This window comes from Sycon ciliatum, chromosome 7 (genome assembly GCF_964019385.1).
Source record: "Sycon ciliatum chromosome 7, ocSycCili1.1, whole genome shotgun sequence".
Lineage (NCBI taxonomy): Eukaryota > Metazoa > Porifera > Calcarea > Leucosolenida > Sycettidae > Sycon > Sycon ciliatum.
In genome coordinates this window covers 6023776-6039212 of record NC_088649.1, presented here as the reverse complement: position 1 = coordinate 6039212, position 15437 = coordinate 6023776, and the positions used below count along the sequence as shown (strand labels likewise).

The 15437-nt window shown below is 47.1% G+C and overlaps 1 protein-coding gene across 1 annotated transcript in view; it reads left to right on the top strand.

Moving 5' to 3' along the window:
* Positions 1-15437, top strand: part of LOC135820828 (uncharacterized) — a 189246-nt gene that overhangs the window by 24121 nt on the left and 149688 nt on the right. Inside the window, exons 14-16 of the mRNA XM_065333867.1 lie at positions 834-1219; positions 5787-5924; positions 6473-6919. Coding sequence (XP_065189939.1) covers positions 834-1219; positions 5787-5924; positions 6473-6919 — 971 coding nt within the window. The remainder of the gene's footprint in view (positions 1-833; positions 1220-5786; positions 5925-6472; positions 6920-15437) is intronic.

Below are 15437 nucleotides of genomic sequence, written 5' to 3'. Positions count from 1 at the left end.
CATTTCGACCTACACGCGGGTTCAGCATGCACGTTATGACCATGAATGGCATGCACCAGCCATCATACACATACATGTCCATGATGCGGCCGTGCACCCCTTTAAAGGAGGGGGGACCAGGTACGCCCCTGCTGTCTTGCTGTGGTGGGCACTTGCTAGGCGTTCAAATTTTATCGTCCTCTATCGTATCCCAAACGACTGTTGCTATTAAACTTTCATTCGCCACCTGCACAATACCTAGTCTGAACCGTTACAGTAAAACCTGTGTTTAGCGAACTCTGTGCCAAGCGGGATCCTGTCACAACCGAACACATTTTCAGGCGCCGACGTGTAGCCATTGATAATTCACCGCAACAAGCGGCATCATATTGACATTTGTGGAGCATAGAATACTTTCGTGTGGGCAAAGCACACCTCACTCGTGTACATGCAGTGTATCCTGTACTGTCAATTGCCACTTCCGTGGACTGCATGCACTTGGTTCAGAGCGCACTTCAGCCCTATTGCAGTCAATCCTGCCAGCCAAGATGGCACTTTTGGTTAGTTATGGTCGCTGTGTGCAGGTCCAGTATGGCACTTGGTACACTAACAGTTAGGCGCTGGTCGTGCAAGGCAGGTGATCCCTGTATCCGGTGCAGTTTCTGTGTAGAACTGCCCGTGCATGGGAAGACAGTCGTTAAAAGCAGGTGGTCGCTAAAACCAGAGGTCGCTTACACCACGTTTACTGTACTTAATCAACAAATTCTTGCCTGCACTCAGGGTGAACAATTGAACTAAAGACGACCAACGAAGAACTAGAGTGATATAAATATCTTTCATTAATTGCTCTGCAGATGGCATTGGCTGTAATGAGGAAGTGTTTGAAGTCACGCTGGTTTGCCAAATGGGTCGCAAATCATGTCCGGCCATTGGCCAAATCACGCTCACTGCGTTGGAACAACAGGCAGGCCCTGGGTCGAAAAGCTCAGTTCCCACGCGAGATCCGAACACTGCAACCAGTGGATCAGGAACACGTGGAAGTAGTGCACCAGCAGGAGCAAGCAACGCATCATCCTGCTACAGAGCCCTGCCTGGTGGAATGCAGGCTGGAATATCTCACTGCAGCATGGCCATTGCTACAGGAGCTGATATCAATGTGAGCAACCATGGCGGTGCTGACAGTAACGATGGGAGCAGCTCATCAGATTGTGATCCAACATGCCATCAGTGTGTTGCCACGGTAAGTTAGTGTGTAGACTTTTTTCTTTGCTCTGGGGTTGCTGTTGTTGGTTTCCCAGTTTTCCTGTTCTTTTTTGGTGCATTTCTTTTAAGCGAGATTCACAGAAGCTTTTTTTGCGATGCGACACGCGATGCGACGGGATCTGCGATGGACGCGTGCGATGTGAACTCGCGAAATACCATTCACAGAAAAAGTCGGCGATGCGACAAAGTCTTGCTGATTTGGGTACGTCACCATGATATTCGCGCGGTTTGGTACAACTTGTACAAATTTACACTTGGTCCGCGCTAGCAATATTGTCGCTTATCTTTCGACAATTTGAACTTAGACTTTGGACATGAACGCGTGCACTTGAAGTGATACAACTTGGTACGATGGACGGGAAGGTATAGAATGACAACTACCTGCGAGGAATTTATTGTCCAAGGAAGGGTTCCTACTTTTTTCGGTCCTCCTCGTCGCTGCTCTCGGCGCTGGCGACAAATATTTTGCTCGGGATCGACTCTCTTGCTTTTGCAAGCTCATCTCTCTTCCTCTCCGCTGCCTGGCTATTTTGTAAAGAGAAGTCGATCGTGACGGTCACCTTCTCTATAGGACTTCGCCTGGGCAGCACGACAGCCTGTGTGGTTCAAATCAGACGCCGTTCTTTGCAAGATTATATTGAGCCAGCACAAGCGAAAAGGGACCTTATCCGTTTTTTGGGCATTTTGAGTTAGCAACGGATTCTTGTAGCCAGACAACGTATGAATCAGGTAAAAAAAACCGAATGAAAATCCATCAACATATAGCAAAGTTACGGACGTTTAAATCAACACTGTTTTCACCAAAACATCGCACATATTCACGAATAATCTTTGAAATGCGTAAATTGCAATAATTTGGCCGTAGAAGCCTTACAGAAGCCTTCGAGTCACCAGCAGAAGGGCTGGAGGATACAGTATACACACACTACTAGGCAGTTGGCATAAGTTTCACTGTGATGGAATTTATAGTGCCAAACGTGACGTCTGATGGGCCATCACGTCCTTCCGTACCACGCAGGCACGCCGCATTTTAGATACAAGAATAATAGAATGTTCCGAGGCATGTAGCTTTGACACAGCACCAGACTGTAGCAATTATCAGGCTCAAAACGTGTGTTGCACTACGCAAGTTTGTCATTCCTCCGGCACAGGCGGACACAGCTCATCCTTGTAAGGGTCTGCCACAAACGGGCGGATATCCTTGAACAGGTACTTCTGGCGTTCTTGTGACAGACCTGCTGGGGGCAACACTTGGGGAAGGCCTGCTGCCCTCACCTGCTCAGGTGTGGTCTTCAACAGCTGCACCTTGGTTTCCATCCCATCCACAAGCTCCATCACTGCCACTGCTCCAGGTTCGTCGGATGAGAACCGGAAATGATGCTGCTGGCTGATGTTGGGGACTTTTTTGAAGAGCCGGGCGAGGTACGTATCCCACTCAAACCAGGTCACATTGCCAGGGATCCGTCGATGGATGTTGGAGGTAGCGCTGGAGTCAACCACATCTGCTAACTGCTGCATGCTGAACACGTCAGAGCGACGGTATTTCCTCTTAACCAAGCCAAACATACCGTCGACTAGGCATCTGGTATGGCCGGTTATCATAAACGACAATGTTATACTTCTGTGCAAATTGACAATGCAACGCCATGCAAGGTAAGCTATAACAGACTTGTTTTTGTTTTGTCCTGCGCAATTATCTGCATGTACGTAGCAGTCATACTCATCAGCAACAGAAGTGGAAAAATAGTCGTGCAACAAAGAAATTACAGTGTTCGGATTGTGGCTCTTCTTGCCGTCAGGACCGATGGTTTCTGCCTCGTCAATAATGTAGTTCACCTGTTGGCCAACGCCTTCATTACATACACCAAACAAGTGGACTTTCCGAGGCACTTTGAAGTAAAGTGGTCCTGTCTGGCCGTATACGGCAAGCTGACGATCTGAGCAAAGTCAAACGTGTAGTGGGACTTTGTTAACGGCGGGCGATCAGCAGGAGACATGGCTGAAACTTGCTGAAGCTCAGCGGCAGCATCTGTGGTTCTCTGCCGGTAGCTTTCTCTCTCCCTCTGGGCCCTATGAACATGGTCAGTCAGCTGAGTGCATGCGGTCGTCTTCTGCTCCTCACTCCCAGCCGCCATCACGTTGCGCCGCAAGTCCTCGCACACAGGGCAAACATCCATGCGAGCCGTCATGAACTTAATATGCGGTAATGTCTGGTGCCAGATTGAGCGGAACGTCGACAAGGATACAGACTTCTTACCCTCCTTGTGGCAGCAGTCGCAGAAGTCTCCATGCACGGACTTGTACGTTTGCGACGCTGGAAGGAAGATAGGTGGCGTGTCGTCTCTGCCACGGAGCGGCGCAGGATGTGGAATTCCAAACACTTCCGCGTGCCCAGTGATGTATTCCACGCAGTACTTCACAACAGCAAACTCCAGGGCATTGTGTGGCCGTTTGCCTGTGTTGCCGTGCACTAGTGGCACAAGCCCATTCTTCTCCAGGTGGCTTCTGTACCGTTTCAGCCTCTTGCTAGACAGTGCGTACACGTGACGGAACGCACCCACACAAACAGTTAGTCCTTGGAATTTGTAGGTAAAACGCTCCCTCTTGCGCTTCTCTCCACTCTTAAAAACTGTTTCAGGATGACTCAAAGCTTCAAGAAGGCCCAGGACCACCAGCTCACTCTCGTGCGACTCCATTTCTCTCATGTTGAGGATCGACGTCTCGATGTCAGCTGGGTCAAATTGCTGCAAGCAATTTTTTGAACATCCGCAGTTCTCTTTTTGACGAACAGTGTCATCCTCCTCTGGCGGCGCAACGGTCGCTGCACAAGCTGCTGCGGAGCTAGCCTGCGGAGGTTTGGGCTCTGCCTTTCCGACATACAGCTCTGCTGCTGCATCGACATCCACTCGCTGCTCAAGAAAGTGTTCACCATCATCATCGTCATCGCCATCATCGTCGCCGTCGTCAGATTGAACCGAAACATCACTGGCGTCCGACTCGTCTTCCTCACCAAAAACTTCAGCCTCATCCTCTTCCAGGAGAGATTTCAGCGCTTCGTTCACAGTGAAACATTTACGATGGCTCATAGTGAAGAGCTACGCCGACCCAAGGACTTAGCAGAAAGCGAAGACGGCAAGACAACTGCGCTGAAACTGTGAAAGCAACTTTTTGTCTTTCCGCTTGCGCGTGCGATTCTATTCAGCGTAGGTGTCGACGTGTCACGGTCGATCGATTTTGATCGCCGATCGGTGGTACGTGGGTCGATTTAGCCAGGGTTTTCTTCTACAGGAGCTGTAGGATACTGGCTCTCCAATAGAAAGAATGACTGAGCTCCAAAGAAGTCGCGTATCGCCAAAAAACGAACAGTTTCAAGTTCGATCCGAACGTGACAGCTGAGAATCAGCTGATTCACTTCAAGTGCGGTTTTCTCAAAATCACGTGCAGCAGGATAAGGTCCCTTTTCGCTTGCGCCGGCTCATATTTTGAACGACGACGACAACACGTACAGTACATGTACTTGCAAATCTCCACGACGCGCTGGATACTCCGAGCGAGGAGCTGGAGGTAAGGGAGCTGCGATCTCAGATTGATGAGCGATCCCTGAGGTGAGCGATCTCGGCCGTTCAGCAAAATGGAGCTGATTCCGAGTAGTCGATTACTTTCTTTTGGCTTGCGCTGCTCTTGCCTGCACCAGCGTAACAAGATAATCTATTTTGATGCGGCGCTGTATCAATCAGAATCACCCACCTGTCGCTCTCGAAATCCACTCGAACTCTAGCTAGACCTTTCAGGTACTAGCAAACTAACTTGCCAACCAAAATTGGGATGAAATGGGCTGCCAAGTAAGCATTTGCGACATATAAACAAAGCTGAAAGATAAGCGACAACATCGCTGACGCGGACCAAGTAGGCAATTTTGAACCTTTGTACAACTTTGCTGTAGAAAAGTTCAAAATCTTACGCCAAATCGCTTGTCGCATCGCAAAGGTTGAGCCAAGCTTAAGTTCTGCTATGGCCCAGTTGCGGCAGGTGCGTGGGGTGCGAGATGGCTGCGATTTGGGGATTTCCCGGTTTCGCGGCAGTCGCATCGCGGGTCGCATCGCAAAAAAGCTTCTGTGAACCCCCCTTTACTCTGCTCAAATCGGTAATGCGGATTTGGAGACGTGCATGCTGCAGGTTTGAGTTGTGAGGCCACTGCGACTGAGCTCAGCCTGTGACAACTGCGACGCCTTGTGCCTCAACTGCTGGAGCAATTAAAAAAAAGTTTCGAGGTGAAGTCGTGCCTGGGGAGCGAGAAATACTCCGACTGAGATCCTTTTGCAATGTCTACATGTAGTTAGGAACTTAGAACTGCAGGTATGATGCTTATATTACTGTGTGTGTGTGTGTGTGTGTGTGTGTGTGTGTGCGTGCGTGGGCGCGTGGGCGTGCGTGCCTCCGTGCGTGCGTGCCTACCTGCCTGCGTGCGTGCGCGCGCGTGCGTGTGCGTGTGTGCGTATTATAATATTCTTTATCTGCACTGATGAACTATTATCTGTCACCAGGTTCCCTTTATGATGTCCGTCCAAGGTGGGATAACAAGTTCATCATCTTCGACTGAAACTGACCTTGATGACAACGTGTGCAGAGTAACAGGTGGAGACGCAGTCAGCCAAACGTGCGGCGTGCAAGCTTCGGCAAAGGTAGACCTATTATTATGAACATGTACCGCATTTATAAGGAAGTTTGGTTGCTCCCACACTGGAGCTCGCGCTTTCCCGCGAGCTCCAGTGTGGGAGAAACCAAACTTCCTTATAAAATTTTTGCCGAGGTCGCTACCACTATTTCGTAATGTACCGCATTTCCCCAATTATAAGTTGTATTCTGTTATACATCGCACCCCCATTTCCAGGCCTTTGTCGTGTCATTTCTGTGTGTTTGTCCAAGTACCGAGTCCACTTAATGGTGTACTCCACTCTGTGAAATTGGCTTGTCACGGTTGGATAGCGGCGAGGCGGATATTCATGAGAACTGCTATTATTCTATTGGCTATAACTAGCAGTAAAGTCTGTCTTGAAGATGGAAGGGTTCGTTCATATAAGGAACATGAGACCTGGTCTAAGTAACTGTTTTAAGTGGTTGCAAGGTTGTATTTGGAGAACACCCAGTATTTACAGTACACGTCTGTTCATATTCACATAATTATTATCTGTTTCTGGCAACTTTTTTAACTCCCTTGCACCCTGTCCAGGAGCTAACGCAGCACTGCATTCCAGACAACTACAAAGTGCTTGGCACGGTTGAGCAGATCACACACCTCTTCCAAGCACTGATCAATGAGGAAGATTGCACAGTTGCGGTCAGCCAAAAGGATGATGCAAAGGAGTCAACCTTGCAGAACGCAAGCCGACTGGAGGATTCTACCCAATCCACTTCCTCCACTGCAAGCCAGTCCATTCTGGATTCGTGTTCTCAATCCCTCTGCACTACAAGCAATTTGGAGTACTGTTGCCTGCCGGTTTCTAGAATGAAATCATCCCTGGATGATATCGCCTCCAACCAGGACCACTCAGAGCAGCCGGACAATGAGAATAGGCGACGTGCAGGTGAAGGCAGCTCTGCAGCTAGCTACAACCCATTTCAGCCTAGTGACCAAGGCCCAGGATACCCCATCATAGTCGTGCTTTCCAGTGGCTTGGTAAGTGCGCAATTGACAATGCCTTCACATTTGTGTGCTTGTGTGTCCCGGGCACGAGGGAAGTATCAGAGCCGGTACTGCGCGAGTGCGAGGGCATCACTATGCGTATCCCATGTGACTGTTCTATTGATATTATATTTTCAAGGATTCTCCAGAGGTAAACAGATGCCTATGAAAGGGAGTCTCCTGGGGAAAGGAAGTGAAGGTGGCTGTCATGAGAGAGGGAAGAAGGGACATGACATGGTGAAAAAATAAAAAAATACTAACAGGAACAGCAGAAGCTACTTGCAACATTTGGTATACCTTGCACAGAATACTTGTGGTGCAGATAGTGTCCACGCACAGCAACAGAGAAATGCCAAGCACCATGTGCGGACGTTCATAGCAAGCTTGGTCCTCCTTTGAGAAGCAGTCCAGTGATCGTGTAATAGAAAAAGGCACTATATAAGTACAAGCGTTCGTTTTTACGGAATCTTTCTTTAGATCATTCCACCAGCAGGTTTGTTACGTACTATATTTCGTTTTTGGGCGAGGTCTGTCACCCCCAACGTTCACAAAAAATGCTTTGGTTTGGTACCAACTTTAGGTGTTTCTTGCCCCCTAACAAACATAGCCAAAGTTAATTCGAAGCGAAACTTTGAACTTATACAGTAAACAGAATACACAACAGAACAACAAGGACAAGCAAGGCTTGTTTGCTGCTACTTCAAGTTTCATGCTTACGCAATCATCAGGCAACATCTGTTGCCTGATGATTGCGTAAGCATGAAACTTGAAGTAGCAGCAAACAAGCCTTGATTGTCCTTGTTGTTCTGTTGTGTATTACGCTCTGCCTTTGTGGTGTTGAGCACTGTCAAGCACTCTGGGTACATCCTTCAGTAAACAGAATAAAACATTACAAAATAGTGGTAGCGACCTTGGCGATTATTATTATTATTATTTCGTAATAAGTATTCGCATGCAACGACGCAAATCCACACAATTCAGTAGACACTTCTTTTCTATCAAACATAGCCTTTTTTGGTGTGGTAGTAGGTGGAAGCAAATTTTGTTGCTCCGCCAATCGGCTCCTTACTTTTATTTTGTTTGTCGAGCACTGACCAAGGAAGCACAGCTATGGCGGACTCAACCCTAGACCTAGCCCTGATCGAGTTCAATGTGTTGCAGCAGGTAGCCAAGGACGCCCGAATTCCAGGATGGGACGACCTATCCAGGGCGGACCTCGTGTTCGCTCTCCGTAAGCAGGGCCAGGGAGCCAGCGCACCAGCCAGAGGAGCGCCATCTGAAACCGGTATGGTACCAATTCTATCAGAACTGTTAGACGTAGTCCGAGCACTTTCAAATGAGATTTTGCAACTACGAAATGTGATTGAAACAAGTAAGTCTTCGCAAGAAAACTTCGAAGCCCAATTGTCACGATTGCGGGAAAAGATGGGGGAGCTCAAAAGTCAGCAAGTGCGAGCCCCGGGAGTGCCACTAACCACTCGGTACCAACCGAATACGTACGCTGCCACCCTTTCACGTGCATCTACTACAGAGCCCAATGTACAAGTAGGTCCAAATATGTACACTTCTACCATTCCTGGCGCATCCTCTACAGAGCCCATGGTACAAGTAGGTTCCCAGTACGCACCTCCCGCACCCAAACATGGCACGCGAATGACCAGCTCTGGCACTCCTGGTGACACTGACCATAATGGTTGGCAGTATCCTCCACACCGACACATGGCTCGTGCTCCCGCACTGCAGCGTTCTATCACATCACAGTACAAAAAGCCGATGTCCAGTAAGCGAGGCAGCCTCCAGGGGGCAGAAAGGATCAAGCGGAAGGCCTTCTACCTTGGAAATGTCGATCCTGGGTGTGAGGCTGACTCTATCAGGGAGTGGTGCAAAAAGAAAGCAGTTGACGTCCTCAGTTGCTCAATTTCGGAGTCCAAGTACTTTGGTACTGCTTATGCTCACCTTGTTGTTCCGGCTGAGCATACTGACCAGGTTCTCGAAGAAGATTTCTGGCCAAGCAAAGTTTCCATCAGGGAATGGAGATTTGCATCTGACAGCACAACCTTGGATCAGTCTGCTAGTAACTAAACCATGCAATTGGACCCACACCCACCTTCCTCACTGAACCCACACGCACACCCATTCTTTCCTACCAGACACTCCCTTCCCACTCACCAGCATTCTACACCACCCCAGCTCACACTCCTATCAACAAACTGTCGTTCTGTAGTAAATAAGTGTACAGAGCTTACTATTGTTGCTGAAGAGTGGCAGCCTGACATAATCTGCCTAACTGAAACCTGGCTCGACCCGAATATTGCACTTAATATTACGCGTTATGACACCTTCCGGAGGGACAGGCCCCCTGCAGAGAATAAGTCCGGGACAAGTGCAAGAGGTTATGGTGGTGTCTCTATCCTTGTTCGACAGAATAAGTTTAAGTCTGTTGCCATGCGTCCCGATCTAGCTCGCGATGGGTGCGAAGCCGTTTGGGTTCAACTCCAGCCGTATCCGGCTGCAGCTGAGCCGATCCTCCTCTGCTGCAGTTATCGTCCACCTTCTGCTAAGCCAACAGATATAGCAAGGTACTGCCAGACTCTCGAAGACGTACTCATTACTCTTCCTCTTTCATCTTCTCACGTTATCTTGACAGGTGATTTTAACAGCAAGCACACGTCATGGTGTTCGACAGATTCCACCAATACTGCCGGTGCTGAATTGTATCGCACGCTCAGTCCATTTGGTCTTCACCAACTCATCAACACATGTACATACACGTCACCCTCTGGTGTCCAAGCCTGCTTGGATTTTGGTATTTAGTAACCGTGCCAATCTCTCGTCTTGCGTCGAAACTGACTGCCCTCTGGGCGCCTCAGACCATGCCATTGTGTACTGCCAGTTCGACATCCCCCTGCCTCAGTCTCCCCGCGAAATAACGTCTCAAGCTCAGGAGCCTAACCCTATGTCTTTCGATCTCCGACACGTCACACCTGCTGTGTGGGAGGCGGTCAATGCAGACTTAGACTCAGTACCTTGGAACTCATTAATATCCTCAGACGTGGACAGTGCACTTAGTAACCTGCACAGTGTCCTGCAGACTGTGCTGTCCAAGTATGTTCCCCTTCATAGCTCCCGCAAACCAAATCGAACTCCCTCAACCCCAGGGTCTACACGCAAATATCATCCATGGGTTTCCACTGAACTACGCAAGGCTATCAAGTTGAAGCGTGACCTATTCAGCCTCTCCAAGAAATTCCCTACGGACTACAACCTATCAGCATATAAGGCACAGCGGAACCAGGTGAGACATCTCTCCCGCTGGTGCCACCGCCAGTACATTCGTTCAATCAAAACAACACTTACCTCAGGCAGCACTACGCTGCACCAGTTTGTCCGCAGTCAGCGATCGCACAAAGTAAAACCTGGCATCCCTGACATTGCAAGCCCTGATGGGCTGCTGGTGTCCGACAGCTTCCAAAAAGCAACCATCCTCAACAAGCAGTTTACCTCTGTCGCGGTGCCTGATGACCCACGTTTAGTAATACCCCCTCTCCAATATGACACTCGTCTTACTCACCAATTCACCCGCGTTCATATCACTACAGCAGATGTTCGTAAAGCCATCTCAAACCTGAAATCTGGGAAAGCGCCAGGGCTAGACGGTATCACGAACAATATGATAAAGAAGCTAGCTCCTGCGATTTCTTTTCCACTTAGCCGCCTATTTAACCTCTCCTTTACCACAGGCAAGTTCCCTACTGACTGGAAACTGGCTAAAATTGTGCCTATTTACAAGTGCAAAGGCAGCAAATCTCAAGCTAGTAACTATCGCCCAATTTCCCTCCTGTCCTGTATTTCCAAACTTTGCGAACGGCTCTTCTTCAATCAATTGTATAATCATATTTCTCCTGCTCTGGATCCCGCGCAATCTGGGTTTCGTCGTGGTGACTCGACCGCTCTACAGCTCACCAAGCTGATCCAAAACATTGCCAACCATCGTCATATGGGGCGGAAAGTTGCCATGTGCTTTTTCGACCTCGAGAAAGCTTTCGACACCGTGTGGCACCGTGCATTACTTGCTAAACTTTCCAAAGTTTTCGGTGTGTGTGACTCAGCGCTGGAGTGGATTACAGACTACCTATCCGACAGAACGCAAGTTGTCTTTGTAGGTGGAACTCTCTCAGATGCTTCACCTGTTCTGTCCGGAGTGCCCCAGGGATCCATCCTAGGGCCCCTCCTTTTCCTAGTGTATATAAATGATCTTCCCAGTCATGTTGAAGGTGTGTCCTTATTTGCTGACGATACTGCACTGCTCCGGTTCAATGAGTGTCTAGACAGGCTGCGAGACAGTCTCCAACGCGGTATCAACGAAGTCCATCAGTGGATGACTACCTGGAGACTAAGAGTAAGACCTAATATCGCCAAGACTGAGATATTATTCCTGCCGAACTCAGAGCCAACCTATGCATTCACTCTTCCCAGATCCCTCACAGACCTCACAGTGGTAAAACAACACAAGCATCTTGGTTTGGTCATTGACTCAGACTTATCGTTTAGCAGACATGTCGACTATATCTGTAGCAAAGTCAGTAAAGCTGTTGGCTACCTCGTGTCTCACTGCTCCCACCTACCGCTTGAATGCATTCGCCTTTTTTATCATTGCTATATTCTCCCCATTTTTCTCTATTGCTCAACCGCCTGGTCATCCCTACTTAGTAAATCGTTAATGAGTACCCTGGAAGTCCACAATAAGAGGATACTCAAAGTCCTTTTCCGCAAACCATCATACTTTCCTTCTGCCGAGCTGTATGATATGTTTAACACCTTCCCTATCTCTAGTCAAGCGGATCGAAAACTGTGTATTGTTGTTCATTCTATTCGTCTTGACAAAGCCCCGCCACACTTGCGTGAATATAACTGGTTTCTTCCCACTCGTCCTACGCGCAATCCCTGCACTTTACCTAAAGCCCGAACCTCAGCTTATACCAGATCTCCGTTTTTTGCTGCCTATTCTCTCTGGCTGGCCCTGCCTCTATCAGTAAAATCGTCTTGTACGCTAAAGGATTTCAAGGCCAACATGAAGCTCGTGTTCTAATAACTGCTAGTTCTTCATCCACATTTGTTTCTCTTTGCCTCCAGTAATGTGTAATATTTATTTATTTTTGCTTTGTTTTTGTTTACTGCCATGGCTGGCTACCGCCCCCCTCCCTCCATATTGGCCTATATTCTCTGGCCACGGGAAGGTGAAATAAATAAAACGTTTTCTTTCCCTTCTCTTCAGGATAGTACAGGGAATGTTGTAAATTTGAAAAAAACACTTAACTATATAGAGAATGAAAGAAAGAAAAAAAGTCAACACTTCAAAATAGGTGTTAAAATGATTAAAGTGTTAAAAACTCAAAAACTAACAGCTGCAAGTTGTAGACAAACACGTTGAACACATCAGGGAACACTTGTCACACTTTCACGAGGTGTGACACCAAACAACTGCAACGATAACACATTCTCCTTCTGTACACATAGTTCTGGATCTAGTTTACGAATATACAGAGCTTCTAACACAGCAAGATGTAACTTAGACCTTCCACGAGTCAAAATCGAAAGGATATCATCACTATACAACTTACGACAACTAGCACTGCCCGACAAATGACGCTTGATGGACGATGTCCGATCACTTAGCTCTGTCACCTTCGACGCCTGCCGTTGTTCTCTTCCGTTAGGCTTGTTTGGTTGGTTGCTCCGGTCCACACCTCCAACGTCCCTTGATTTCATGTCCGTTTTTGTTGATTTCATGGCCGTTTTCGTTTCACTTCTTGGTCTTCCTCGTTTCCTCTTGTTGATCGTTGTTGTCACTTCCATTATCGACGTATTCAAATCCCCAGTACTCCGTCCCTTCACCTTGCTTCTGGTAACTCTTCCGGTGTCTATGAGCTCCAGTGTCACATTGGGTGGTTTTCGAGACGGTCTCCCTCGCTTCCTCACGCTAGTCTTAGATGGGCCAAGCTCCCCGCCCGTCGAGGCGGAGGCGCGCATGCGTGACACTGGAGCTCATAGACACCGGAAGAGTTACCAGAAGCAAGGTGAAGAGACGGAGTACTGGGGATTTGAATACGTCGATAATGGAAGTGACAACAACGATCAACAAGAGGAAACGAGGAAGACCAAGAAGTGAAACGAAAACGGCCATGAAATCAACAAAAACGGACATGAAATCAAGGGACGTTGGAGGTGTGGACCGGAGCAACCAACTAAACAAGCCTAACGGAAGAGAACAACGGCAGGCGTCGAAGGTGACAGAGCTAAGTGATCGGACATCGTCTATCAAGCGTCATTTGTCGGGCAGTGCTAGTTGTCGTAAGTTGTATAGTGATGATATCTTTTCGATTTTGACTCGTGGAAGGTCTAAGTTACATCTTGCTGTGTTAGAAGCTCTGTATATTCGTAAACTAGATCCAGAACTATGTGTACAGAAGGAGAATGTGTTATCGTTGCAGTTGTTTGGTGTCACACCTCGTGAAAGTGTGACAAGTGTTCCCTGATGTGTTCAACGTGTTTGTCTACAACTTGCAGCTGTTAGTTTTTGAGTTTTTAACACTTTAATCATTTTAACACCTATGTTGAAGTGATGACTTTTTTTCTTTCTTTCATTCTCTATATAGTGATGTGTTTTTTTTCAAATTTACAACATTCCCTGTACTATCTTGAAGAGAAGGGAAAGAAAACGTTTGATAGAAAAGAAGTGTCTACTGAATTGTGTGGATTTGCGTCGTTGCATGCGAATACTTATTACGAAATTGTTTTCCCACCGCCTCCAAACTACTGTTTGAATTATTATTATTATTATTATAGCTATGAATAGGATGAAGGCCGCAGACATCACGCAACTACGTTACTTGTTTGACATGTATTACTGTGTATTTTATAACAAAAATATTATTGAAAACCCAGAATCGATTTTCTCGTTCCTATCATCAGTGGGAAAACACGGAACTAAGGATATAACCAAAGAAACTGAAGTTAAGTACTGTAAATAGAAAGGCGTTAGAAATAACATCAAGATACAAGTGCAATAAAACCACTAGAGGAAACGCAAGAAAGGTAACAAGATTACATAACCAAAGGCGAGAAGGCACTGAACGAAGTGTCAACCTACGAATACAACTTCAGTGCAACAATGTGCTCTTTCTGCTTACACAAAACAGGCTTATGAATACGTATACAAACTGCCTCTAGGACTTTCAACTGTTGGACATAACGCGCACGACACAGTACAGAAAAATGAGAGTCATCATACACACCAAGACAGTCAGGACGAGATAACAAGTGTAGATACACAGCGGACTTCTTACGATCAACACATTCATCCGCCTCATCCCGCTCCTTCCCACCCGACTCCTCCTCGTCCATCTCCTCGTCCTCTTCCTCGTTCCGCTCGTCATCCTCGCGATCATCGTGAGGATGACGAGCGGAACGAGGAAGAGGACGAGGAGATGGACGAGGAGGAGTCGGGTGGGAAGGAGCGGGATGAGGCGGATGAATGTGTTGATCGTAAGAAGTCCGCTGTGTATCTACACTTGTTATCTCGTCCTGACTGTCTTGGTGTGTATGATGACTCTCATTTTTCTGTACTGTGTCGTGCGCGTTATGTCCAACAGTTGAAAGTCCTAGAGGCAGTTTGTATACGTATTCATAAGCCTGTTTTGTGTAAGCAGAAAGAGCACATTGTTGCACTGAAGTTGTATTCGTAGGTTGACACTTCGTTCAGTGCCTTCTCGCCTTTGGTTATGTAATCTTGTTACCTTTCTTGCGTTTCCTCCAGTGGTTTTATTGCACTTGTATCTTGATGTTATTTCTAACGCCTTTCTATTTACAGTACTTAACTTCAGTTTCTTTGGTTATATCCTTAGTTCCGTGTTTTTCCACTGATGATAGGAACGAGAAAATCGATTCTGGGTTTTCAATAATATTATTTTTTGTTATAAAATACACAGTAATACATGTCAAACAAGTAACGTAGTTGCGTGATGTCTGCGGCCTTCATCCTATTCATAGCTATATTAAAATTATTATCTCCACGTAGGTTATTATTATTATTGAAGGAAGGACAAAGTGATAACAAATAACAGCAGTACATTACACCTAGAACATTAACGGCCAAGCTTGGCCGCACCAAACATGACACTTTACTTGAACAATTTCAACCCAATTATACTATCTTTCTGTACACACAAATTAGGCTTATACAGACACTGATAGATGGCTTCCAAAACCTTTAACTGTAGTCCATAACCATGACGACCACAGCACAATACAGTGAATGAAGAGTCGGAATACGAATTGCACCAATCAGGACTAGCCAACAGATGATTGTACACTGAAGACTTGCTACCACGAAACCTACGCACAACGCTAACATTCTCACCGGCACTCTCACGATCACTACAATCGTCGCTCTCCGACTCGTATTCTTTCCGACTTGTATTCCGACTCTTCATTCACTGTATTGTGCCGTGGT